Source organism: Haliaeetus albicilla, chromosome 3 (genome assembly GCF_947461875.1).
Source record: "Haliaeetus albicilla chromosome 3, bHalAlb1.1, whole genome shotgun sequence".
Classification (NCBI taxonomy): Eukaryota; Metazoa; Chordata; class Aves; order Accipitriformes; family Accipitridae; genus Haliaeetus; species Haliaeetus albicilla.
In genome coordinates, this window is record NC_091485.1 from 76,261,517 (window position 1) to 76,288,924 (window position 27,408).

Consider the following 27,408-nt stretch of genomic DNA (forward strand, 5'->3'; position numbering starts at 1 on the left):
CCCCGCTGCCGTGGTCTGCTGTCCCCCGCCCCAACCCAGCTCTGCTCCCAGCGCCGATGTCCCTAGGGTGGGTGATGTCCCCAGGGTGGTGGCTCAGTGGTCCCAGATCTGGTGTGTCACTCTTGTCCCTGTGACATGTCCTGGCAGTGGCGGGGACACTCGGGAAGTGCGTGGGTCTGTGCTGCGGTGGGCAGGGCCACCTGGAGAGGGGACGTGGGACAAGGGGACATGGGACGCAGGACGTGGGGGACAGGGCACAGGGCATGGGGGACACAGGGTACAGAGGTGCGGTGACACAGGGACGATGGATACAGAGCCGTGGGGATGCAGGACACAGGGTCATGGGGACACAGGGCTCAGGGGACACACAGCTATGGGGACACAGGGCTCTGGGGCCATGGGGACACACAGCTATGGGGACACAGGGACTATGGGGACGCAGGGCTCTGGGGCTATGGGGACACACAGCTATGGGGACACAGGGACTATGGGGATAGGGGGACACAGAGCCATGGGGACACAGGGACACAGGGCCATGGGGACACACGGCTATGGGGACAGAGGGACTATTGGGACATAGGACACAGGGCCATGGGGACACACGGCTATGGGGACAGAGGGACTATTGGGACATAGGACACAGGGCCATGGGGACACACGGCTGTGGGGACACAGGGACACAGGGCCATGGGGACATGGGACACAGGGCCATGGGGACACAGAGTTATGGGGACAGAGGGACTATTGGGACATAGGACACTGGGCCATGGGGACACAGGGACTATAGGGACATGGGATACAGGGCTCTGGGGACACACAGCTATAGGGACGCAGAGCTATGGGGATGCAGGGACTATGGGGACATGGGATACGGGGACATGGGGGCACACGGGTATGGGGACACGGGGACACAGGGCTCTGGGGACACACAGCTATGGGGACATGGGGCCCTGGAGACATGGGACAGAGGGCCATGGGGCCGCGGGCACACAGGGCCGCGGGGACACAGGGACTATGGGGACACGGCGACCGCCGGGCCCCGCCGACCCCGCCTAAGGCCCAGCAAAGGGCGGGGCGTGGCAGCCGCGAGACCCGCCCTCCGGCAGCCCTGCCACCGCCCCCTTCTCCTTCATTGGCTACCTGCCCTATCCCTCCTCCCCACCCCCCCTCCCCACGCCGCTTCCCATTGGCTAGCAAACCGGCGGCAGAGGGGCGGGCCGGAAGTCTGCGCTCCCCGCGGCTCTGTGGTAACGTCCCCCGAGGCGGAAGAGCGGGGCTGTGGCGGCGGCGGCGGGAGACGGTGAGAGCTGGGGGATCGCGGGGGGCTCCCCTCCTCGGCATCGCCCCACAGCGGGGTCTTCCCCCGCTGACCCCCGGCCCTGGAGCCCCCCGTCGGTCCCCTGTGGGCCCCTCTCAGCTCCCCCTCCCCCAGGAACCTCAGGGTCAGGTCCCTGGAGAGCCTTCCTCCAGCCCAGCCTCACTTTACTGCTTTAATTTGGCTTTATTTTTAATTATCCGGCGCTCCCCAGGTTCCCCTCAGCGCAATCCGTCAGGTTTCAGCGCCGTTCGAAACACCACAAGCCCAAAGATCGCACACCGGTCTGGATGTGCTTCTATTTCTGTTAACCTGGGAGGGAATTGTGCATATTTGGTTGTTAAAGAGGTGGCTTATTCTTGGGTTTTGGTGAGGGAAACGGGTTATTCTTGGGTTTTGGTGAGGAAAACGGGTTATTCTTGGGTTTTGGTGAGGAAAACGGGTTATTCTGGTTTTCCTCTTTTTGGCAGCATTTAAAGCACGCTGGGGTTTATTGTATTCCTTGTGGAGAGAGAACTTTTTTTTAAAAAAATGTAAAATAAACCCAAAGTCCTGAAAACGGAAGATTGAATATGGGGGAGGGGGAGTTGGGACACAGCATCTTATTCTTTAATTCTTTCCTTTAAAAAAATCACAGAATTTCAAGCCTTTGCTCTGCCGGCAGAGTGATAAAATGTCAGCAGAGAGTTGCGTGGATGGGAAATAAGGGAACTGCTGCACGCCACGGGATTTCTTCCACTTCCACTGCCTGCTGTCACCTCCCAACTCAGTTATTGCAAAGGAGGGGGTCTTGCCCTGGCATGGCCGTGTGCCCCCGTAGTGCCCCATGACTTCAAGGTGGTCATCCCAGAGTGAATCCTGCTGGGTTCCCTCGTCAGAAAGAGGGAAGAGCGTGAGCGTGGTTTGCACCGCCGTGGCAAGGCAGGTTCGGTTGTCGAATCTCTGGCTACGTGGATAACGTGTATCTGCTATACATGTGAAATTAGCTCCACTGGCAGACCCAAGCAGATGCTACTTTAGGAGACCCATGGTGGGGTTATTCCGTTTTGAGACCAGATCTTCAGCTGCAGCAAACGAGCATTGCCCAAAAGCAGTACAGCAGCATTTGGATCAGGTCTCCGAGCCATCCTTCCACCCGCAAAGGTTAAAAAATAAGACTGAAAGGGAGACAGCTCCTGTAGGAAGCTGCCACGATGAGCCCAAACACAAGGAAAGCTCCAGGATCTGATCAGGCATTGGTTGACTTTTTTTTTTTTTTCAACACAAGCAGTGATTTATCTTTTACTAATACTTTAAAAAATGAGCTCTCTCGATATTAGTCTCCCGTGAAGTCCCCAGTAACGCTGCCTTCCTCCTTGCTGAGCTCTGTGCAGCTTTTCTGTTCAAGCTCTGCCTACGTTTTCCTCCCAACCCACCCATTTATTGTTCTTGTGAGCAGCTGCATTCGTGCTTCCTGCCACAATGCCCTGAGTGAGTTTCTACTTCCCTTAATTGTATCTGCTCAGTTCCTCCTCTCTCCACTTTGAACTTTTAAGAAACTTCTACCAGGTAGCCTGTCGTGGAGACGTCTTTTTTTCTTCCTTAATTTCCTCCATGGCCTAGAAACGGGCACGTCTCTTATTTTCTCTATATCAGCCAAGTTGGGCCAACCAGTTCTATCCACCTGCAGGAAGAAGTTTCTATATTCATCCCTTTTTTATGTTGTAACAAAAAGTCTGGGTCCTGGCTGTGTGTGATATCATCAGAAGTGAGATGTGGAGGGGTAAACTGCATGAGTATTTAACTAGAATTTAACTAAAATTTAAGTGCAAAAATGTACTTCTGATTGCAGATATTTGAATTTCTTTTAATATATTTGTTTTGAAAGATGGTGATCTTTAGTGCCTCAGCATAGTAATGCAGTAGGTGCTGTGCTTTGTGTATGTTTTGAATATTAACGTGCTTTAACACAACATCGAAGAGCTGTAGTCACGGACTAGAACTCCCTTTTTAGAGGATTTTTAAAAGGCAGAATTTAGCCTTTGCTCTGCTCCTGCAATTAAGTATGAAAAGAAAGCAGGAGGTGGAATTTAATGAGGCTGTTCTGGCAGTGCAGCATTGTAGAGAACAGGACAGACGAGGAGATGCTGCTCTGTGCAACTTCTTATTGGGAGGGTTTAGTAGAGAAGATGGAGCCAGACTCGTCCCATGGATGCATGGTGAGGGGACAAGAGGCAACGGGGACAAGCAGGAACGTGGGAAACCTTGGTTAGATGGAATTTTCTCTTTTTCACCATGAATGTGATCGATCACTGGAACAAGGGACCAGGGAGGCTGTGGGATCATTCTCGTTGGAGGTGCTCAAAACTCAGCTGGGTGAGGTTTTAAACAACCTGCTTTGAGCGTGGGGTTGGGCTCGAGACCTCTTCCAGCCTGAATTCTTCTGAGATCTTCTGCGATAACATGCATGTATCTTCACTGGTGTGACTCTCTTGTTTCTCATCAACCCAGGGGAATGACGATGACCAGCCTTCTGCCTTCAGCAGGGGACGGAAACTGCTATTACATCCTGACAGAAGACTGTGCCTATGGCAGCAAGTACTTCCAAGCTGGGAACATGTGCTTCTGCAGCGAGAGAAGTTACCTGCGCAACTTCTCCGATGACAGGCCCCCGGCTTGCTTCTTGAAAGTCATCATGCTGGATGACAGCTCCACCGTCACGATAAATGTAGAAATCCTTCAGCCTGTGCGCGAGGAGGCGGCTGTCTTCCTCCTGGCCATCAGCAGTCACAACGAACGCTTGAACTACTTCTTGGAGAGGTTGAGCCTTGAAGCAGCTCTGCGGGCCGTGCCGGGCCAAAAAGTGATGGTGGAGGTTGACCGGCAACATCTCCCTGGTGTCATCCGCTACATCGGGAGCATTTACAAAAACACTTCGGCTGTGCTGTCTCCGTTCTTCTTCGGGGTGGAGTTACAGGTAAAGTGGCCAAGAAAGTAAGTTGCTTATTTTCCCTTTGTGTTTGGGTATGTAACGTGCCTTTCTGGTGTGTTTTCAGGGTGAGGGAGAAAACAGAGGGCGCAGCGATGGATCTTATCACGGCACTGAGTATTTTAAGTGTAAGCGGAACTGCGGGATCTTCCTGCCATTTAGCAGAGTCCAGTTTACTCCCATGCCGGACGAGGACTACGTGAAACAGAAGCCAAAACCGGACATGGAGGAGGAGGTTCCTGTGAAAGTGGGAGATGCTGTTAGCTTCTATGTGGATGAGGTCCTCACAAAAGGAATAGCGATGGCAGTTTACAGGGAAGGAACCCAATGGTTCGTTAAAGTTTGTCCGGTAAGAGCAGCATTTCCGCCTTTTCTTGGGTTTGGGGAATTTTTTAAAAACTATGTTATGGTGAGACATTAAAGAGAAGTGGAAGGAATGTCCAAAAGGGACATAAGGTTACATGCAAACTTTCCAGGCCTGTTTGAAAAACTGGTTCATATTCCAGGAATGCCCTATGTCTGATAAAGCATTTAGCTGATAGATTTTTCACTCCTTTCAGGAAGAAGAAGGAACAACTGACATTTTCAGAGAAATCCCTATGGACTCTGTTGTGAAGGAAAGCTTGCAAAGTAGGTTATCATCAGATGTGTCTGCCCTGTGTACGTTCCTGGGGATTTAGCATTTATTTCTTCTCTGCAGGCTACTGATGAGCTGAAAGTCCAACAAAAGCTTCAGCTAGTCCCAACTTAGTTGATCAGGAGACAGAGAAGGTCCATGGAAAAGTCTCAAGTTCTGGACAAAATTCTTTGCATTAGGCAACTAAAGCTGAGTCTTCCCATTTGTCAGGAAGAAGAGAGAGTGTGATTGCAGTGCAGAAGTAATTCCTAGGGGAATTACTGGTTAAAGAGTCTTTAATTTAGCTGTAGAAGATGGAGCAGGAGCCTCATCCTGATGCCAGACAAACTCAGAGATGCACAGGTGCCAGCAGCGATGGTGTGCCTCATTGGACAGGACAAGAAATTAGTGGAATCTCTCTGTTGCCATCAAAAGACACTGTGCAGCTGTCACGGCTGGCCCTAGGGGAGCCATCATTAGACTCTTCACCGAATTGATTCATCTCACTAAAGGCAGAAAAATAATTTGGAAGTAACCCCCCGCTGCTGTTTCAGTAGTCCAAAATGGCTCTGTGAAGGGCTGCATTAGCTCCAGGGCCAGCGAGAGGCTGGAGCATGCAGCGTGAGCGGGGAAACGAGCAGGATCATCCCCTCTCAGCCTGTTAGACCAGCTTGGCCGTATCACTGGGAATTACACCTTGTGTCTCTGTTGCTCAGCTTCATGCTTGGGTGTGTGGTCTTTAATTTCAAAATAGACCTGGTATTAGATGAGATCCAGAGGTGTCTGTCATTAGGTGTTGACTTCCTACCTCACCTGAGATTTTGTATTGCCCACTAGGTTTATTTTCACCGTTCGAGTCTGACATGGGCTTGGGACACCCAAACCAAATGAAACGAGAGATAAGTGAGAGTGGTGAGGAGTGCGAAAGTGGGAATTCATCCCTGGAGGTGAACTCCATGGTCCAGATCACCTTGGACAAGGGAAACCAGGTTTCGGGAATCATCCGCTGGTTGGGCTACCTGCCCCAAATTAAGCACAAAATGGCAGGAGTTGAACTGGTAAGGAGCAAAATATTTCCTGCTGTGAGATTGTATATAAGAACAGGCAGGTCTTGGTTGCTCTTCTCTTTTAAGACCTTCAGCTTGTGGCTGTGTATCTCACAGCCTGACCTGGGCCTCTGTCATGGTTTAACCCCGGCCAGCAACTAAGCACCACGCAGCTGCTCACTCACTTCCCCCCTCACCCAGTGGGGTGGGGGAGAGAATCAGGGGAAAAAAAAACCTAAAACTCATGGGTTGAGATAAGAACAGTTTAATAGAACAGAAAAGAAGAAACTAATAATGATAATAATAACAATAGTAAAATGACAATAATAATAATAAAAGGATTGGAATATACAAGTGATGCACAATGCAATTGCTTGCCACCCACTGACCGATGCCCAGTTAGTCCCTGAGCTGCGATCCCCCCAACCCCACTCCCCCCAGTTTATATACTGGGCATGATATCACATGGTATAGAATACCCCTTTGGCCAGTTTGGGTCAGCTGCCCTGGCTGTGTCCCCTCCCAGCTTCTTGTGTCCCTCCAGCCTTCTTGCTGGCTGGGCACATGAAGCTGAAAAATCCTTGACTTAGTATAAACACTACTTAGCAACAACTGAAAACATCAGTGTGTTATCAACATTCTTCTCATACTGAACCCAAAACATAGCACTATACCAGCTACTAGAGAGAAAATTAACTCTATCCCAGCTGAAACCAGGACAGCCTCTGATGTATCAGAGTGTGAACTGTGAGGGCGACGACACAATTGTGCCCTTCCTTAGGCTGGGGAGGAGAGCCAGCGGCATGATTATGAGGGTTGGTTTGCTCTCTTCAAGAGCAGTGTTACTGGTATGTGGGATGGAATAATCATGAATCCTACAAGCAGCATCAATAGGTTCAAAACATAACCAGAATAAATGAAAACAGTCAACAAAATGGGACCAAACGTGTATACAGCTCTTAAGATATTAAATGGCCATATGGGGGATCATGGAAATTTTCTTGGAAAGCCTGCTCTCATGCTATTCCTCAATGCTTTTTTCCCAGGATGAAGATAAGGGGGTCACTGCTGGCGAATGGCTGGGCAAACACTACTTCCACTGCGCTCCAAAGCGTGGCCTCTTCGTGAGGCTGCAGTCCTGCCAGCCCGATGTTCGCTTCCAGTGTTCACACAACAGTGAGCTGAGCCTCATGGATTTTACTAAGTTCTCTGGGGAGAGGGGAGACGGGGCTGTGCTGGGACAAGGCACGCTACGGAGAAGCCTCATGCACAGTATCTTAATCAGCAGTTTAATATTCTTCACTTTCTTTGAGCGTTCCAAAAGATGTCAGTTTTAAGGATGCTGAAGTTGCCATGATGGTATTTATAGGGAATGCCCCACAAGTGAGAGAGATGGTAAGCAATTTATTACAGGGATAATGTAGACTAGGACATTGAATATAGGGCAACGTATTGTGAGTGGCTCTAAAAATGAGGCCTCGGTGGCACGGATGTGTTGGAGAAGGGGAAGCTGGCAGGAAGTGTTGGGGGTAACAAGAGGATAGAAGTCCAGAGCAACAGTCTTTGCAAGGCATCACGAATGCTGCAAGCAAGACAGGGATCTTCTGCCTGTGGTTTTCGGGGCAGACGAAAAGGTCTTGTGTAACTGAGACTGGAATATAGGCAAGTGTTTTAGCTATAGGGTCTGGCATAGCTACTGTATGTTAAATGTAGACATCACATGTGGCTTTGGAGAATTGGAGTGGGTAGCTCAGGCCCAGGGCCAAGACATCAGGTGATAACGGTGTTGCACCTGGGGACTGAGAAATAAAAGTGAGCTTGGAAAGGGAGAGAGGATGAAATAAATTTTAATGTAGAGCTCGATGCGATGATACGACATTCACAAGAAGATGCGGGGAAGAACAGGCCAGTATTTTCATTTGAACAGGAAGAAATTCCTCCAGCACAGAGAAGACAGTGTGAACTAGCCGTTTAGAAACTGTAAATGAGATCACTGTAAATGAGAAGACAGGATTCCTGTAGGGACTGTCCAAAAACTGGGAGAAGGGACAAGACAGAATGTCTTAAGGACATGCTGAAGAGAGGGGATTGAATTACAAGCGGAGAATGCTGAAGAAACCAGGAAGGACCAGACTGAGAAAGCCACCTTTGACGCTTAAGGAGATGACAGGCCAGCGGGATGAGGCTATCAAAGCACAGTTGCCTGTTTGTCCCCTTGCTAATGGGGTCACAGGTCTCTCAACAGAGAGATCCCAAGCTTGCATATAACACAACACCAGCTTGTTTGTAGCTCTTTTGGTCTTCGTTATACTTGGCATAACGATGGCAGAGGCGGTATGGATTGCTAGGGCAGGTCTGTGCTGAAGAAGAGATGGTTTGGTTTTTGTCTCCATTTCCAGTAGATGAATTGCTGGAGACAAATCTTCATCTCAGCGTGGTTGAGTCCCAGCAGAAGCAGTGCAGAAGAGTGTGGTGCTGACTTCTGAGCAGAGCAGACCTCTGGGGCATCAGAGAAAGGCAGAGCTGACTCAGATGAGGTGGGAAGCTAAAGAGAGTTGCTTCTGTTTCTTCTCTTGCAGGAGGGCAAGAAGTTCTTCCACAGACTCCAGACAGTTTTCCTCCCCTCAGGAACGAGGCAGCAGTGCGTGTCCTGCGAGGGCGGATGAAGGGGATCCAAGGCCATTGTAATTCCTGCTATATGGACGCAGCTCTCTTCAGGTAAGGACCTGGTTGAGTGGTGCCATTCCATTAAATGAGTGCTTTTTCAGTTGGGCAAAGCCCTAAACCACAGCATTTCCCTGGATTTCTGAGGTGGCTGGAAATTAACCCAGTATAGAGCAGAATGTGTGGAGATGCAGCCTTGATGCTTGCTGCTTTTTTATCTCCTTCCTAATCTGGTAGGTTCTCAGGCCCTGAAATACCTCTCAGGAGTACCTGAGGTACCCGTGTGTCTGTCATGCAGGGCGGTGAGAGATTGTAGCTCTCTGGACTTGGACCGTGCTGACTGTTACTGGAGGTAATGGCTGGAAGTATTTCAAAGAAACCGCCCAGGAGATCCCAGCTTCACTGTGCAGCACTGTTTGGAGAGGAAAAGACTCGGTGGTGCCCCCCCATGAGCAGTTTTGGCTGCAAAGTACGAGATTTCATTCTCTCTGACCTGCTCCCTTGCTTACTACCAGTGTTCATTAAATAAGATGTGGTTTATCTCACTCTGGAAACACACTGTCACTCACCTTTCTGTAATTGCATGCATGGGCTGTTGAAAGCAAAAGCCACCGACTGTCACCAGGCACAATGGTTTGGTTCTAACGCTGCAAACCCATCAGACTTACACCCATCACACTCTTTTCACAGCCTCTTCTCCTGTACGTCCGTGCTGGACTCCATGCTCTTCAAGCCCTTCCCGCTGTGTGACAGGAACGTCCAGAGCATTCTGAGGGATGAGATTGTTAATCCCCTCCGAAAGTGAGTATGCTGTGTGGGAATCCTGGAAGTGGTCCATCTGCCTTCATACCTTCTCTGCTGCCCTACCAGATGGTACCTATCACTGAGGGAAAGGATTACCTGGAGGGTTTCTCCTGCCAGCCACATCCAAAGGTCTTCATACTGGGTTCCTCTTCCATTTGTTCCTTTCCCTGGGTTGTAAGGCTGTCACAACTCCTACTGCATGTGCATGAGTATATCCTGCTTGGAAGGAAGCCTTGTGAGCTGACTTCTCAGTGAAAGGAAGAAAGGGAAATTCCTGGGGTTCAGACCACCTCTTGGGAGAACCCTGGTGTTGATGAAGCAGTGGCATTGCCTTCATCAGCAGTTAGTCCCAAAGGCAGGATGCAATGCCAGGCTGGATGAAGGTAGACTGTGGCATGAGAGCTAAATTCTCTGGAATTTATATCAAAGAGACCAGGTTCTTTCCTCATCCTCCCTAGAGGGGTGTGGAGGAGAGGCATGGAGAGCTGATCGAACATAAGATATTAGCATCTTCCTTGAAGACCAGTGTCCTGGCACTGGCTGCAGAAATACAACCCTGAGGCATTCTGTGATGCTGAGATTTGACAGCAGCCCTGCAGAGAAGGACTTGGGGATGAAAAGTTGGACATGAGCCAGCAGTGTGCGCTCGCAGCCCAGAAAACCAACCGTATCCTGGGCTGCATCCAAAGCAGCATAGCCAGCAAGTCCAGGGAGGGGATTCTCCCCCTCTGCTCGGCTCTGGTGACACCCTCCCCTTGGAGCACTGTGTCCAGCTCTGGGGTCCCCAGTACAAGAGAGACACGGACCTGTTGGAGCGGGTCCAGAGGAGGGACACAGAAATGGTTTGATGGATGGAACTCCTCTGCTATGAGGAAAGGCTGAGAGAGTTGGGGTTGTTCAACCTGGAGAAGAGAAGGCTCCAGGGAGACCTTCTTGCGGCCTTTCAATATAGAAAGGGGGCTTCTAAGAAAGACAGAGAATTTTTAGCAGGGCTTGTAGTGACTGGATAAGGGGTAATGGTTTTAAACTGAAAGGTTAGATACAGATTGGCTGTAAAGAAGAAATTTGTTAAGATGAGGGCGGTGAGGCACTGGAGCAGGTTGCCCAGAGAAGTTGTGAATGCCCCATCCCTGGAAGTGTTCAAGGCCAGGTTGGATGGGGCTTTGAGCAACCTGGTCTAGTGAAAGATGTCCCTGCCCATGGCAGGGGGGTTGGACTAGATGATCTTTAAAAGTCCCTTCCAACCCAAACCAATCAATGATTCTATGATTTAAATACACTGGAGAGTTCATCTGCGGCTGCTGTTTGTTTCTAGGACTGGCTTCGTCAGGGCTAGGAGTGTGATGCACCTTAGGGAGCAGCTAACTGAAAAGGGCCAGTGTTCAAGTTTTACCAACGCTGAGAAAGGTAATGTGCTCTCTGGGGCCTTCCCCGGGCTGCTTTGCTGTGCGCTGCCTCATCCAGGCAGCAGGCTGACAACTTAATTGTGTGCTTCTTCCAGGCACATACATTAATATGCCTGCTGTGCTGTTCATCGATGTAAAAATGCAAATGTAAAATACTTTCAGCTTTTGAAACTCTACAGGCTTTTCAACTGAAATTTGTCCTGAAGTCTGATGGAAGGATGGGAATTGCTGGGTCTCTATCTGATGGCAGCTGTTGCCAGGAGGGGAGAAAAAGATCTGTGTGAACAGAATTTAAACGAGGGAAATTTCCTTGACCTTTATACTTTGAGTTATACCCTGATAAGTCCATCCCTGATGTCCTTGCTAGAATCCAGCTTGATTTGTCATTTTGCCAAGATCAACATGTCTTTGAGTTCTGGCAAGTTATTTGAGGTTCTTCGAAGACCATAGTCTGATTAAAATAAGTCAGAAAACACCTACAGCTGAAAACCACCAATCTCTGGTTGCAATCACCACGTTCCCATCCACGCACAGCAAGGCCCCATGTAGTTTACGACAAGGAAACGGATTACACCAATGCCAAACATCACTGCAACAACCTCTAAGTACCTGGATACTAAACAAGTGGCATTGATTCTTCCAGAAACAGCAGGTATCTTGTCAGTGAACAGCACTTGTGTTTTGTACTATTGTATATTTATTTTAGCCAGGGATAGTTCAGCTGTTCACTTTCTTGAATTTCCATAGCTGTCCCTGATTTTACTTTGAGTTTATACTTTCAGTGTTAGCAGTAACTGTCAGTTAAGGTCTCTGAGATAATGTTGCTGTGATGGCCTGGCTTGTAAGAGTGTAGTGTCTGAAGGCTGGTTTGCATTTTTCATGCCCACCTTAGGATTTGTGCATTAACCAAGTGCTCTCACCTTTTAGCCCAACCATCCCCTTACCTAGAGTAAAAGAGGAGATTCCAGGTTCACAAAATTGCTGGCTCATGTTTATCTGGCAGCTTTTGCCATCCAGATGCAGTGGGGCAAGGCAGCGTTCCTGGTGTAGTGTGACCCATGCTTTTCTCTCACCTTCTAGATCCTGAGGAATTCCTCAATCTCATAATGCATCAGATCCTGGGAATAGAGCCACTCCTGAAACTGCAGTAAGTTTCCATATCTAAGCAATACAATTTACCCAGGCCAGGCTCATTAGTTATCCACCTCACTGTCACCAGGTGTTACTTGCACCTTTTCATCGAGGGTTTGGAGGCACAGCTCAGTGAGTTGTGTGCAGCTCCTCTCTGCTGTCCATGTGATCTTATTTGTTGTGATCTTGTCCCAGGTGATGCATCCAGGAAAAAACACTTCTAAACTCTCCCTGGAGGTGCTGCCTTCAGAAAAGGATAAAAACTTTGTCTCATCCTTAGGGAGAACCAGCAGTGGTTTGAGAAGTGTAGTGTCCAACTTCAGTGCAGAGCCAGCACTATCTGACAGCCTTTGGATGCATTTGGGATGTGTCCAGACTGTCAGGCTGGCTCTGGTCCTGCAGCCTCTCAAACAGGGAGTCCATGGATGCAGTCCCAGTTTTTCAGGACTCTACAAAGAGGATGAGAGGCTGAAGGAAGCCAAAAATAACTGTGCTGTTCAGAAGCATAGAAGGGGATTGTTCGGTTTCTGTGCTCCTTTGTTGAGACGTCAGTCAAGCCATAGATTGTGGAGTAGTCGGAAAGGCTGAGCACAAAGACAACTCTGTACTGCAGCTCCCCTGCAGAGGGTCATCTGAAGGAAATCCTTTCTCTGCTGGCTCAGGGATGTAGGGGTTGTGGGAGATCTTCTGCACACAACTCACCTTTTGAATGCACCAAGTTTTGCTCTGTGACTTTTGTATATGCAGTTATAAATAGATCTTTCATCTGAGAAGGGAGTTTGCCGATTGTGCCATGGTGCAGTTGATTTAAAAAATATTGAAGTCTCTTAATATTTACATCAACGAGGGGAAATTGAGTTTTGCTTATAGGAGCAGGATGTGATGCTGTGGAGGCATAATGAGACTAAACATGGTACTTGTATCCTCTTCTCACGGCACGTATTTAGTATTTCTGGGTGGAAAAACTGCTTCGTGTCAGTGTTGCACCAAGCAGCCCTTGGTGCCTTGGGCCCAGAACTCTTGCAGGACAAAACCGGTATGTCCTCTGGGAGCTCAGATGTTTGTGGCACCATGTAAACAAGCCCCGTGACCACTCCTTGCAGGTCAGGAGGCCAGAAGGAGCAAGACTGTTACTGTTACCAGATATTTATGGACAAACAGGAGGATCTGGTGGTTCCCGACGTGCAGCAGCTAGTGGAACACTCCTTCCTGTCCTCTGATCTGAAGCTAGTGGAGGTGAGCCCAGCTACCTTCCGCCTACGCTGCTATCTGCTGCCTCTTTCTTGCTTCCTCCAATGTACCTGTGCCTGCCAGTGAGTGTGCAGTGGGTCTAGTATGTCCTATATCCAACAATGCAAAGAAGCAGGATACGGCCACAAGAGAGACATCTTGAAGAATCTGAGCATGACCTGGGAAGAGGGCTATGCTTTCCCTGTTGCCGTTTTGTCTTGTGGATAACTGGAGCAGAAAGCCTTTACTCCCAGCAGCAATAGGGAGAGAAGAGTCTCTGGGGCTTGTCTCTTCTGGCAGGGTGACTCCTTTGCCTTTCTTTTCCCAGATCCCGTCTTGCTTCATTATCCAAATGCCGCGGTTTGGGAAGGAATATAAAATGTTCAGCAAAATCATTCCTTCGTTGGAGCTGGATATAACAGATCTGCTGCTTGACAGTAAGTTGTTGGGCAGTGGTAAAGCTGCCAGCTGGGACTGCAAGCAACCAAGTGACAGGTCTCGCCTCTTTGGGTTGTGAGCAGATTTATGGTGGGATCATGGTGTGATTCTTCTTTCCTGAGCACCAGTTTTAGCGGGACAAGTTGGATTTCAGGTGAGATCAGGAGAAGACACATCCTCTCACCCCTGTTGCCCCCACAGGTCCCAGGGAGTGCTGCATGTGTGGCGACGTTGCCACCGTGGAGTGTTCAGATTGTTTCAAGGACAAGGTATTCGCAGCTACGGGCTTGAAGCAGTTCTGCAGTTCCTGCTCCAGACAGGTATTCAGTTTCTTTGGCTGCTCACAAAATCTGCCTTGGTGGCTGACAGCAGATCGAACCCCCCAAAATACCTGTGTTTCCCCGGCTGTCCCTGCAGCCATTCAGGTTGGGCACAGAGGGTCCCCTTCCTGAGCATCAGTCCCACCGCCCGCATCAGCTGCATGAGCGGGGTTAGGTGCTGCACATAATTGAACCCTCTGCTTACATAGAGCCTAAATAAGGACTGATCCTGCACAGACGGAGTGCTGGGCCCTCCACGCTGTCTGGCCTTTCTTGGAGGGTGACAGACTGCCGTCTCAGCTTCTTGCTGCCAGGCTGTTGACACAATGCCATTCCCTGGCATGCAGAGACCACGGGGGTCAGATCAGTGGGGAACAAACTGGGGGTCTGACCCTTGCACGCTCCTCTTTCTGGCAGGCCAAGTTCAGTTCTGCCCGCTCAGCAGTGCCACCCCATCATCTCTCCTCAGGTTCACTCCCACTACCGACGCAAAATGCACAAGACAACTAGGCTGCACATCCCAGAAGAGTTTCACAGCCGGAGCCCCCGGGGCAGCCAGCAGGTCCCTCGTGAGAAGATGGAGCTCTTTGCAGTGCTCTGCATCGAGACCAGTCATTATGTCTCCTTTGTGAAATACGGCCCCGAGAACGAACACTGGATGTTCTTCGACAGCATGGCTGACAGGCATGGTGAGGACATGGTGGTGGGCTCGGAGCTTTGATCGCAGCCAGGCGCTGCACGGTGGGCAGCTGTGAGGGTCTGCAACGCTTGTTGCGTAGATGCTGGTCAGTCGATCTTTTCTTCTGAAGCCCCCTACATGATTTAGGCTCTCTCTAGACCCTGTTTCCAACAGTGACCATTTAAGTAGACCCCAGAGAAGAGTATGGCCAGGCCAAGCACGTGTGAGTTCCTCCTAGTGCTTTCATCCTCTGGCTGTGTTCACACAAGGGACTTGTCGAGCCAGCTGGAACTGGCTGCCATGTGGGCGAGGACCATTCTCCTGTCCTTCCCCACTTTGTTGTTGGCCTCCAGATCTCTCAGCTGAGGCACTATATTGCTGTTGAGCGTGATGGTATCTGCATGAGCAGATACTGTAGGTACTCACGCCTTGGGACCTGGTTTGGACTTTTCTCCTTCTTTCTGGGTTAGGTGATGAAAACGGCTTCAACATTCCCACGGTAACGCTGTGCCCTGAAGTTGCCAAATACCTGGACTTGCCACTGGCTGTGCTGGCCCTGGAGCAACCTCGGGACATGGATGGAGTGGCCAAGCGGCTCTTCTGCGATGCCTACATGTACATGTACCAGAGCAAGAAGATGGCACTTTACAAATGACACTGCCTTGGGCTGGTGCTGCAGAGCAGCGAGGCGTTGGAAACGTGAGCTTGGATCAACTCTGCAGCTCGTAATCGGCGAAAGCAGCCGAGTCTGGGCGCACCAAGCTTGCGCTTCTGCCTCTTCTTACCTCTTCCAGTGTCTGGTATCAAACTGTCCACGTCAGCCTGTCTGGGTTTGTTAAATCCTGTACCTGGCCTTATGGAGCGATAGTTTGTACTTCCACCAGACCTGGACTCTGAATTATTTACACTCAAATTCATTCTCATTTCCTACCTTCCCTTTCCACCCTCCTTCCTCCCCAGGCACTCCGCAGCTCTGCCCTACCTCAGAGTCCTCCCCAACATCCTTTTCTCCCTTCCAGCCCTCCCCTCCAAAGCCGAGGACCAGCATCTAATCCAAACATGACCAGATATCCTCAGGTTTGCAAAGAGCACAAGAAAACCACAGCCTCGCCCTCATGTGGACTTGCGGAGTGAGAAAACCAGGAGGTGTGAGCTGCACCAGTGTGGTTAAGAGAGGGATCAGGATGAGGGTTTTTCTTGAGGTCTGGGATGTGACCCCACACATAAAGCTGGGTCCCTGAATTGTCTGCACTTCCCTTATCCAGCACTAATACTCTGGTACTTTCACCCACTATCCCTTATTTTCAACCATGAGATTAACTGGGTGTCTTGAGCTGCAAATATGCTTTAAAAATATGTATTTTTGTAAGAACGAAACTGGAAGAAAGATGGAGCAGAGGAACAGCATGTGAGCTCGTTATGCTCCCTCTTTTTTGCAAAGTCTGCACTATTGCTACATGGTTGGGTGGTTTAACCTCACTTTTAGCACTTTCTGTCTCATCGTTGCATCCACTTCTGAGATCTGTGCCAAAGCCCAATAACAATTCCAAGGGCAAAAATGGAAAAAAAATGAGCACTCTTGGATTTTCTGCTGTGACTGCAGTAAGGTTTAGGGTCTCTGGTGGGAACTGGTATTCCTTAAATTAAATAAATTTGCAAAGTGGGGGTTCTCTGCCATTAAACATATGCTGTTGTGGGAGCAGGAAGCTGTTACAGGAGTCAGTGCTATGAACTGGGTTGCCCACATTCCAGATTGCACTGTCAGGACACCAAAACCTTGAGGAATGCATCCAGGAGCCCCAGATGTGCAGCTGTAACCTTCCTCCTCCTCTTTTTTCCTCTTTAATGCAGGGTGCAGTAAGTAATATGTAGCCTGTAGCTTTATATCAGTCCTGTCAGCTTGGGCCATGCGCTACATGTGGTTTAGGATCTTTTTTTTGCTGACAGCAGGGTTGTGATGCTAATGGGGATCTCAACAGCTTAATGGCTGTATTTGGCTTTCTGGTGTGTCCCTTATTTCTCTATGTGGTGGCTACAAAGGATGGCTGGTGTGTAATGACCCCAGATGATTGTTAACACAGTTAATGTTTTGAGAGTATTGCTGTCCAATTCAGCTTCCAAATGTCCTCGCTGAGCACTTGGGGCTCAACACCAAGTTGACCACAAGGCAGCAATGTGTCTTCATGGTAGAGAAGGCGAACAATGGTTCTGGGCTGCACTCAAAGTGTTGCCAGTAGGTCAAAGGAGGGGATCCTTCCCATCTGCCTGGAGTACTGGATCCAGTTTGAGCTTCCCGGTACAAGAGGGATGAAGACGGTCCTGTCTAGGGGCAGGAGAGGTGGTGGCAGATCTAGCAACGGATCATCCTGAGGATGGGTTTACGCTGCTCCTGCTCGTGAGCTGACTTAGTGATCTCTGGCTGATCCTCTGTGGCTGTGGAGAGGGCTGAGGGGCTGGATGGTGCTGCTGTCTTGCTGTCTGTCTACTTAAAGTTGTTCATTCCTTCTCTCCTAAGAACTCAGGGCAAGTTCTACTCAGGTATGCTGGGGGTTGGGGTCTTTCTTGTATCTCTGGTGCTTCTGCTCTAAAAATGTAAGTTTTAATAGCAAACTGCTTTTGGGTTTTCCTGGATTTTTTTTCTCTGTTAAAATGCTAAGTGTGATACAGTGCCCACAGCTGGAGCATTGCAACGGGGACCTCCAGCCTCTTGGGTTTTTTTAGAAACAAAAGACCATCAGGCCATGCTTTGTTAAGCTCTTTTCATTTTTTTCCCCCATCAATATGTGTTGCAAAGATCTAAACAAGAGCTAAACCACTGCTGTTCCTGGGAGGCTGTGCAACACAGCTGCGGGGTTGGTGCCTGGGGATGTGCAGGTGCATCTCACCTGGGATTTCCCTCTTCCCCTCCCTTACTGCACCTTTCTGATGGGTGGCTCAATTCCAGGTCTGTGCATTCTACAAGCTCAGGGGAAAAGGATTTACTATCTCCCTGTTACAGATTTGGGCAGGATTAAGAGAAAATACACCTGTCTCGGAGAAGATTCAGTCTGTGCAGGTTTTTTTCCCATTCCATGCAACAACTTTTCTTGACCCTGTTTTGATAAAGCCTTCAAACCATCATTGCTTAGGCATGAGACCTACCCCCAGTGGAGCTACAAAGGGGTTTTCACTGGAATTAGGGTCATTAGGGCCACCCCCAGATCCTGCCATGGGTCAACACTTTCTTTTTCATTCCAACTTTATTCAGTCATAAACCATGAAGTGAAATGAAGGACGTTGAATTAAACATGGTGTGGCTGTAGCCATAGTGGCTAAAGGCCTTTATTTTGTGGGTTTTTTTGCTTAGGATGAAGCTAGTTGCGGGGGTTAGTGCCACACTGCTTCTATGAACATCAGGTTAGAGAGCATAGGCATCAGCCTGGAGCCGGCCTCCGTGTCCCAGGGAACGCATAGAAAATGGAAAGAGATGAAATGTGGCCAGAGAGCCAAAGCCTAGACTAGGAAGGGCAACGTCCATCTGCCACAGATGTCCCACAGGACGTGGGTTGGGGAATAGGCTCCACGGCAGGCACCTTCTTGTGCATTCAAGGCTTGGTCTCTAGTGCCACCGAGGAGCTTCGGCATGGGCTGCCACCAGTGAAGGTGCAGGGCTGGCACGGCCACCGAGGCAGGCAGTGCTGCCACAGCAGAAGGCACAGAGTTGGTAGGGCCACCGAGGCGGACAGGGAAGGACCGTTGCTTCCAGAGGACGCGGGGACAGCTGCCTCCCAGCTCTGCCTGCCCCATCCCTCTGTGCCCAGCTTTGCTACTGGGACCGCAGGGTGCTCTTCCAGTTCCTGCAGGGTCCTCGGATTAGCACCACGCAGCAGCAACGTCATTAGAACCATTAATTCCCAATTAGTCACTTCGTCTTCAAAAGAGCGCGGAAGAAGAGGTAGCCCCAAGCAGGGCTGTGCCCAGTGTGGGCTAGCGCAGTGTGGAGGGCAACTGGGACCACCTCACTGGGTGACCTGCCGCAGCTCGGTGAGGAGGTTGTGCAGCCTCTCCGTCACGGCCACCTGGCACCGGAGAGAGAAGGGACGGTGAGCATGCGCTCCCCGGGGGGACTGCAGCCCCATATCCGCGCGCCGCTGCAGCTCCGTGGTGCAGCCACCCTGGCTTTGCTCAGGCCACCGGAGCCGGGCAAGGTTCCCGGGTGTGTACCGATGGTGCCTGGCAAGCAGTGGACATACCGGGTAGGGCTGTGGCTCATGGAGTCGGCGGTGAGCGGGGCTGAGCAGGCTGAGAGACACCTGCGCGTGGCTCCTCACTTCTGGCAAGCTGGGCAGCGGCTCACACACCTGCAGGGATGGAGATGCGTGATTATGTCCCATGTGGGGAGCCGGCCACCCAGCCCAAATCCCCAACAAGCCAGCTCCAGGTTGGACTCCAATGCCACTGCGTCCAGGGTGGCACTTTTTGGGGCAGGGAACAGCTCAGATGCAAGGAAACATTGGGGTTTAACCCTTTGATCCTGACATTACTGCCAAGACACCACCACCCTGGCTTGCTCCTTCACCCAACATGGGAGGAGGACACACCAGCACCAGAAGGCAGAGCCGCCCCTGACCTGGCCATCTCTGAAGTACGTGCGATGGAGGGGCTCCACAGTGGTGGGTACAACCTTGCTGGTCTCACCAAGCCGCCCCAGGACACGGATCGCCAGCTCCTGTCCTGCGCTGGGCGAGGGCTCCTCCTCCAGGGCCATGAGGTCCATGAAGGGGTGACCTGCAGGAGTGCCAGGTTAAGGGCCAGTGGGGGACATCGGGGATGCAGGTCAACAGGGCAGCACCATGGCAAGGGTGTCCCAACTCACCAGCAGCATCATAGAGCCGATAGATTGTCTTAATCCCTGGGATCGTCATCTTCTCCTCATCTTCTGTGAGCTTCATGCGTGGGGAGCCATTGACCTCCACCAGCTGTAGGACAAAGAGGTGAAGAGGATGGACATCTTATTTTTGTCACATGCACAAGCTCATGCCAGTGCTGAAGACCATGCCGAGCTCTGTGTTCTCTATGTGTGGCCCCGCGTGCTGGGAAGACTGCTGATGCAAACCAACTGAATAAATCATAAAAAAAAATAATCCCTCAAACCCCCCCAAAGTTGGACATCCTGCCTCCTCCTGCTTGCAAGCTTCTTGTTACAGTAGTCTCATGAACACTATTTGCAAGGAGCCCATAGCTGGTGGGATTGAGTGCCCCCTCAGCAAATTTGCAGGTAACACCAGCCGAGTGGTGCAGTTGATTCCCTTGAGGGAAGGGATGCCATCCAGAGGGACCTTGACAGGCTGGAGAACAGGGCCCAGGTGAACTTCATGAAGTTCAAGAAGGCCAAGTGCAAGGTCCTGCACCTGGGTTGGCACAATCCCCAGTATCAACGCAGACTGGGGATCGAGGGATTGAGAGCAGCCCTGCAAAGAAGGACTTGGGGGTATTAAGGGGTGAAAAATAGGACATGAGCCAGCAATGGGCACTCACAGCCCAGAAAGCCAACCGTATCCTGGGCTGCATCCAGAGCAGTGTGACCAGCAGGTCAAGGGAGGGGATTCTGCCCCTCTGCTCCGACCAGGTGAGACCCCCCCTGGAGCACTGCGTCCAGCTCTGGGGTCCCCAGTACAAGACAGACGTGGACCTGTTGGATCAGGTCCAGAGGAGGGCCAGGAAAACGATCAGCCTGCTGGAACACCTCTGCTATGGAGAAAGGCTGAGAGAGTTGGGGTTGTTCAACCTGGAGAAGAAAAGGCTCCAGGGAGACCTTCTTGTGGCCTTTCAATATAGAAAGGGGGCTTCTAAGAAAGACAGAGAATTTTTACCAAGGCCTGTAGTGACCAGATAAGGGATAATGGTTTTAAACTGAAAGGTTAGATACAGATTGGCTGTAAAGAAGAAATTTGTTAAGATGAGGGCGGTGAGGCACTGGACCAGGTTGCCCAGAGAAGTCGTGGATGCCCCATCCCTGGAAAGTGTTCAAGGCCAGGTTGGATGGGGCTTTGAGCAACCTGGTCTAGTGGAAGATGTCCTTGTCCATGCATGGCAGGGAGGTTGGACGGGATGATCTTCAAAGGTCCCTTCAGACCCAAACCATTCAATGATTTGATGATATTGGCCTCGCAGCTTTGTCCCTTAGGGCTGGATCCCCCTTTGCTGCGCAGCCCCAGCCATGCAAAGCCTGGGAGAAGCCAAGGAGCCCCGTGCCCCACAAGCCAAGCAAGGCAGAGAGCTGCTGCCACCACTACCTTGTAAACACAGCCCAGCGATGGCTGCAGGGGACATGTCACCAGGTTCGTCCCGACGCCGATCATATCAATCTCGCTCCCCTGGTGCAGCAGAGAAGACAGCGGCCATCAACAGCCCAGCCCTACCACTGGTTTTTAAGCCCAGGCCAAAACCAGAGCCACCGGGCAGGTCAGAGGATGCTCTGCCCAAAGGTGCCCGGTTTCTGTCTGTCCATCTGTCCCACCCAAAAGCCTTTTATTTTTTTTTTTCCTATTTTTTTTTTTTCCCAGCCTAGAAACTCTTCTCTGTTCTCACCCAGGGAGAAAGTCCCAGATGACTCTCACGTCCACCCCACACACCCCAAAACCTCAGCAGCACCAGCAAAAGCCAAGGTAACGTCTCAGACACGACAACAGCTACCTCACCTCCCGGATGAACTCCTCCAGGCTCTGCTCGCTGATGTCGTTGCTGACGGCGATGGGGATGGTCTCAAACCAGGGCACCTGGAAGCTGGCGAGGGGCAGGAGAGTGAGCAAGGGAGGGGGTGCAGGGGTTTGGGGGGGGGGGGAGGGACCCATGACTCTGCTTGCAGCATCCCCCCCAAGCCACGAGGGCTCCCACCCCAGCAGGAGGAGGTGCTGGGTGCCCAAGGTGGGGAAGCCGGGGACCGGTGGCAGCCAAGCCAGGCTTGGTGGGGGAACTCACTGAGCACCGCAGGCTCGGAACACTCGGCGGATCTCCTTGGACTGCTGGGCCAGGTCCCCGCTGTCCAGGCGTACCCCGACGGCCCGGTACCCCAGTTGGTGCAGGGCCAGCGCCACGGCGCAGAAGTTCGGCAAGCCGCTCCTGGCACGGGCGAGGAGAGGGTTAGCGTCCCTTGTCTGGTGGGACAGGGACCCAGGGCAGATCCAAGCCCTGCATCAGGCAACAGCGAAGCATGGGAATGCTGCCAGGGGGAAACGTCCCTGCTTCAACGCCACCAAGCGAGGAGGGATGCACCGCCCCCCCCCCCTCCGCCACAGTGGCAAAGCCGCCCCGTGGTGGGGACAGACCTGGCGTTCTCACCTCCTGACGCAGTACGTGTCCAGCAGCCCCTGGAAGTCATGCGGGAAGGAGATGGCGTAGGACACGAAGGCGGCCAGCTCGCCCCGGTTCGTTTTCTCGGGGGGGATCTGCAGCAGCTCACATACCTGCTGCAGCAACGACTTGGCCAGGGCCGGGAGATCCACCGGCTCTCCTCCTGCCAGCGGCAGCAGCTCCTGCCCGAAGGACATGGGCTTTGCACACCCCGTGGCATCCTCCACGGCGCCGGGAGCGCGGCCACGGGCAGAGCATCCCATCCCCATCCCCTGCCCGCGGTGACGCTCACCCGGGGCTGCACCTCCTCCAGCGAGGTGAAGGACATAACGAAGGAGTGGGCGATAGTGCCGCGTACTGGGATGCCATAGAGCTTCCCCGCCAAGACATTGCTGGTGCAGTCGAAGCCTGCGAGGAGGGACAGGGGACACATACGGGTGACGGCGCGGCCGCGGTGCCGTGGGGCACCACAGGGCAGCACTCACCCCCAATGTAGGAGTACTTGGAGGCCGAAAGAGCACCGTCCGGCCCCTGAGCGCGACGGAGCCCGATCTCCATCAGCTTCATATCCGGACCGGCAAGGAATCGGAAGCGAGCGGCGTTTGTGGCCACCAGGCTGGGGGAGGAAGGGACAGGTCATGTCAAGCCGGGCTGAGCATGGAGCCAGCACACAGCTAAGGGTAGCGGGGGGCTCCGGGACCCTCTCCGCTCGACCGCAGCCGATGCGCGGAGTCGTGGCAGGGACCACCGTGGGACTTGGAGGGTTTGGCACAGTGGAGACCGATGTGGTCCCTGGCAGCTGGGGGACCAGAGCAGGACATGTCCCTACCTGGCGTAGTTGACCAGGCACAGCAACATGGTCTCCAGCAGCTGCACCACCAGCAGCGGCCCCTTCACCTGCAGGAACGGCACCTGTGGGGGACAGCCAGGCGGTGACGTCCCTGTCCTCCCCGGGGACGTGGGAGCCAACAGTCCCGCAGCCCCTCCAAAGCAGGGGAGGGTACCGAGCGCGTCCCACCCTGGCGAAGACGACAGAGCCCTCCGGCACGGCGGAGACGGTCACCTCCGAGGCGTCCAGGGTGGCCAGGTAATCGAAGAAGGCGTCCTCCGTGGTGCTGGGCAGGACGGAGCGCAGGTAGGCGACGTCTGCAAGGGCAGAGCTCAGTGGGAACTGGGGCCGGTGGTCCCCCTGCGACACAGGTCGGGCTGGAGGGACCGAACCTCCCGTGCCAGGGACAGGTGATGGCTTGCGGGTGGGGGGCTCCTCACTTCACCCTCCACCCCAGAGAGAGAGAGAGAGAGACGGGGTGAGGTAGGGGCTACCCCAGCCCTGGGAAGGTACCGTGGTCCCCTCTGAGGGTCCGTCCATGGGAGCACTGTCCTCCTGGAGGGTGTCCCCCAAGCTTCCCTTGAGGGTCCGTCCATGGGAGAACTGTCCCAGAGGGTGTCCCTCAAGTTTCCCTGAGGGTACATCCATGGGAGAACTGTCCTGGAGGATGTCCCCCAAGTTACCCTGAGGGTCCATCCATGGGAGCACTGTCCTCCTGGAGGGTGTTCCCCAAGTTTCCCTTGAGGGTCCATCCATAGGAGAACTGTCCTGGAGGGTGTCCCCCAAGTTACCCTGAGGGTCCATCCATGGGAGCACTGTCCTCCTGGAGGGTGTTCCCCAAGTTTCCCTTGAGGGTCCATCCATAGAACTGTCCCGGAGAGTGTCCCCCAAGTTTCCCTGAGGGTCCGTCCGTGGGAGCACTGCCCTGAAGGGTGTCCCCCAAGTTTCCCTGAGGGCTGGCCACGTGTCCCCCCCCTCCATCCCCTCTCAGAGATCTCCCTGTCCCCCTTCAGTCCCCCTGCGGGGGGGTTCCCTTGTCCCCCAGGTCCCCCCCAAGCGCTGTCTCTCCCCCCCACCAAGGTCCCCTCGAAGGACTCCCGGGGGTCCCCTCTCCCCGTGCCCCTCCCCCCCACACCCACCGGCGGCGGAGAAGCGGAAAGCGCGAAGGCAGCGCAGCCCTTCGGCCAGGCCGGCCGCCAGCGCGAAGGCTCCGCGGAACGGACCGCGGCGAAAGAAGAGCTCGGCGGCGGCGGGGAGGCGATGCCGCCCGGCCCGCCAGTGCCCGTAGGCCATGGTCAGTTGGTAAAAGTCGGTCAGCGGCGCCATGGCCCCGCCGAAAAGCCGCGGGGCAGCCTGGGAGAGGCGGCGGGGGGGTGGGGGGGGACACGGACACGGGCGGACACGGGGCGGGGAGGGGGAGGGACGGGGCGGGGAGTGGGGGGGGTGAAAGGGGGGGTGTAAGGGACACGGGGGACACGGGGATGGCAGCACACGGGGGACATGGGGCACAGGGATGGCGGGACACGGGGGACACAGGACACGCGGGGATGGCGGCACACGGGGGACACGGGGCACACAGGGATGGCAGCACACGGGGACAGCAGCACACGGGGGACAAAGGACACACGGGGACAGGGATGGTGGGACACAGAGGGCACAGGACACACGGGGATGGCGGCACACGGGGGAAACAGGACACACAGGGATGGCAGCACACAGGGGACAAAGGACACACGGGGATGGCAGGACACAGGGGAAACAGGACACACAGGGATGGCAGCACACGGGGGACAAAGGACACACGGGGATGGTGGGACACAGAGGACACAAGACACACGGGGATGGCAGCACACGGGGCACAGGGATGGTGGGACACAGGGGACAAAGGACACACGGGGATGGCAGCACATGGGGGACACAGGACACATGGGGACGGCAGCACACAGGGACATGGGGACTGCAGCACACAGGACACGGGACACACAGGGATGGCGGGACACAGGGGACACGGGGCACACAGGGATGGCAGCACATGGGGACAAAGGACACGGGGATGGCAACACACAGGACACAGGGACGGCAGCACATGGGGGACAAAGGACACACGGGGATGGCAGCACATGGGGGGGAGAGGGGACACAGGACACACATGGCACTGGGGATGGCAGCACACAGGGGACAAAGGACACAAGGGATGGCAGCACATGGGGGACAAAGGACTCACATGGCACCAGGGGTGGCAGGAACAGGGGACACGGATGGCACCGGGGATGGCAGCACACGGGGGGGGGGACAACAGGGGACACAGGACACACATGGCACCGGGGATGGCAGCGGACAGAGGACACACGGGGATGGCAGCACATGGGGGACAGAAGCAAACAGGACACATCTAGTACCGGTGATGGCAGCACACAGGGGGACGACACAGGGCACCAGGGGTGGCAAGAACAGGGGACACAGATGGCACCAGGGACGGCAGCACACAGGGGGGGAGGGGGCAACAGGGGACACAGGACACACACGGGACCAGGGACAGCAGCACACAGGGGACAAAGGACACCAGGGCACACATGGCACCAAGGATAGCACCACACAGGGGCCACGTGGCACTGTTATCAATTAGTATGTGTAATACGATTGAAAGAACCAGGGAGCTGCTAAAGTCATGTGTACAGCCTGCATCAGTTAATATTTAAACTAGGGAAACAATAACTAGACATGATTTGGGGTTTAGGAACTATTAGAGACAATGGCACTTTTATGTTCATGTCAGAAAAGGTAATGGAGTGTGGTCTGGTCAATAAACCTTGAAGAAACACTTGGAACTGCCTGGATTAGGAAAGAAGTAGGTAAAAGGTAATTCTTACAGGGGGATATCGGACCACCGACTCATTGACCACCTACGTAAATGATACTACCTACTCAAAAGCAGACAATGAAGAAGACAGAGTCTGCACACTAATTTACATGAGTGGCAAAGAACAACCAATCATTGAGGAAAATAACAATGAATATGTACTAGTTAAGTGTATAAATATGAGAATTTTTGAGACAAGGGTGTGCTGCCTTGAGACAGGCACCTGTTCACACACATCAATGAAATTAATTTGAAAATACCTCAACCCTGTGTGTTATTGGCTTGCACACCGGGTAAAGGAACCCCATTTGTGGGACAAGAGCACCAGGGACGGCAGCACAAAGGGGACACAGGGCACAGGGACAACAGCATACAGGGGACACAGAGGGATGGCAGCACACAGGGGGGACAGGGCACAGGACACCAGGGATGGCAGCATACAGGGCACAGTAGCACTCATATGGGACACGGCACAGCCAGCACCAGGCACACATGGCCACGGCTGTGACAGCACCCAGAACACCAGGGACTCTGGGGATGACAACGCATGGGACACCAGGCAGATGGGACACTGGATACCCAGGACACCGGACACACAGGACACGTAGCATCCCCAGTACCAGGCACATGGCACACTGGGCACCTGTGGCAGCAGGCACATGGGATGTTGGTGGCTTAATGGACACATGGCACAGGGGGAACAGCACACAGGAGGACACCGAGACACAGACCAGAGAAAGGCAAGGGGTACACAGGACACCAGGTACATGGTGTACGGGGCATGGGCACGGGTGGTACAAGGGACACACCAACATCGGGGCAAGGGACAGCGTGCACAGCAGGAACCACGTGCAGCAACCCCAAAGGGGACACTGGGCACAGGGCAGCCAGGCCCCAGACATACCTGCACCAGGCACTGCACATGCAGGGCACCACTTAACACCAGGTTCCCTGGGCACCTGCACATCATGCACAGGGCACCACGCGCAGCCACGAAAGCTGGTGCTGGAGTCATCGTCATTCAGCTGTTGCGTACTGCCCAGGCTGGGCGCTGCTGCGGCTTCGTCCAGTGCTTGCAGCACAACCCCAGGGCGCTTCCCGTTCGCTCGGTGTTGGCCCTGTGTGACTTGAGCCCGGAGCTCGGGCTCTGGCACCACAACAGACCACATGTGCCTACGGTTAGAAACACCACCTCCCCTTTCCACAGGCCACACTCAGGAGAGCCCTGGCTCCTAACAAACAAAATGATCAGCTGAAGTGACCTGTGCAGGATATCAGGAGCAGCAAGGGGAAAAGAGAGAAGAAATTCAGCCCCAAACCAGCAATTTCTGGATGCTTCCCAGTGATTCATCCTGTTGTTTGGTTGTTGGTTTTTTTTTGTAGAGACTGACTGGGGTCTCTACCTTGGGAAAGGTGACTGCAAACACCCTTAGCACAGGCTATTTGGACAGGATGCCACCCAGACCTTCAATTCCAACCCAGAAATGCAGGTCACCCATGTCAAGGCCTTTCCTTTTATGAAGGGAACAAGGAAGGGAAATATCGCAAAGTCTCCCAACAAATCACTTCGGAGAAGTTGCACTTGGCAGAGAAAAACATCATCCAATCTGCACTCTCAGTCTTGATCTTTATTAGTTAACAGTTTCAGAAGGGATACAGTTTTGCTTCTAGATCTTGTTGAAAGCAGCAATGTCAACGCTCTGCACCTGAAAGAGAACAAAAGCAGCAGCTAAAGGTCACCAAGGTGTTTTCAGACATACTCACCATGAA

General features: G+C 53.0%; 3 protein-coding genes across 15 annotated transcripts in view; 1 reads left to right on the top strand and 2 right to left on the bottom strand.

Annotated features, from left to right (window-relative positions):
- The first annotated feature begins 1,217 nt into the window (after positions 1 to 1,217).
- Positions 1,218 to 17,237, top strand: LOC104317659 (ubiquitin carboxyl-terminal hydrolase CYLD). Of its 2 annotated transcripts, XM_069780179.1 has the most exons (15): positions 1,218 to 1,300; positions 3,806 to 4,271; positions 4,351 to 4,632; positions 4,844 to 4,913; positions 5,737 to 5,957; positions 6,992 to 7,121; positions 8,525 to 8,663; positions 9,300 to 9,410; positions 10,729 to 10,820; positions 11,900 to 11,966; positions 13,054 to 13,186; positions 13,509 to 13,617; positions 13,820 to 13,938; positions 14,408 to 14,627; positions 15,088 to 17,237. In XM_069780179.1, the coding sequence occupies exons 2-15, from the start codon at positions 3,810 to 3,812 to the stop codon at positions 15,270 to 15,272; spliced, it is 2,340 nt and encodes a 779-aa protein (XP_069636280.1). In that variant the 5' UTR covers positions 1,218 to 1,300; positions 3,806 to 3,809; the 3' UTR covers positions 15,273 to 17,237. The 2 variants fall into 2 exon arrangements, with proteins under 2 accessions (XP_069636280.1, XP_069636279.1); XM_069780178.1 differs by lacking the exon at positions 1,218 to 1,300 and having other exon boundaries at positions 3,154 to 4,271.
- Positions 17,238 to 17,941: 704 nt separating this feature from the next.
- Positions 17,942 to 24,146, bottom strand: NAPRT (nicotinate phosphoribosyltransferase). 3 transcript variants are annotated; one of them, XM_069780181.1, is made up of 13 exons: positions 23,918 to 24,146; positions 23,013 to 23,095; positions 22,779 to 22,861; positions 22,435 to 22,565; positions 22,242 to 22,357; positions 21,938 to 22,131; positions 21,578 to 21,718; positions 21,298 to 21,382; positions 20,893 to 20,973; positions 19,473 to 19,575; positions 19,227 to 19,384; positions 18,850 to 18,957; positions 17,942 to 18,675 (listed from the first exon to the last, which is right to left on the bottom strand). In XM_069780181.1, exons 1-13 carry the CDS (start codon positions 24,102 to 24,104, stop codon positions 18,616 to 18,618), a joined length of 1,530 nt encoding a protein of 509 aa, XP_069636282.1. In that variant the 5' UTR covers positions 24,105 to 24,146; the 3' UTR covers positions 17,942 to 18,615. The 3 variants fall into 3 exon arrangements, with proteins under 3 accessions (XP_069636282.1, XP_069636281.1, XP_069636283.1); XM_069780180.1 differs by having other exon boundaries at positions 22,968 to 23,095; XM_069780182.1 differs by lacking the exon at positions 20,893 to 20,973 and having other exon boundaries at positions 22,968 to 23,095.
- A 3,100-nt stretch (positions 24,147 to 27,246) lies between these two features.
- The window catches only part of EEF1D (eukaryotic translation elongation factor 1 delta), a 37,246-nt gene continuing 37,084 nt past the window's right edge, over positions 27,247 to 27,408 (bottom strand). For all 10 annotated transcript variants that reach the window (XM_069780187.1, XM_069780189.1, XM_069780188.1 and 7 more), the window contains one exon: positions 27,247 to 27,344. In XM_069780187.1, coding sequence (XP_069636288.1) covers positions 27,306 to 27,344 — 39 coding nt within the window. In that variant the 3' untranslated portion in view covers positions 27,247 to 27,305. The remainder of the gene's footprint in view (positions 27,345 to 27,408) is intronic.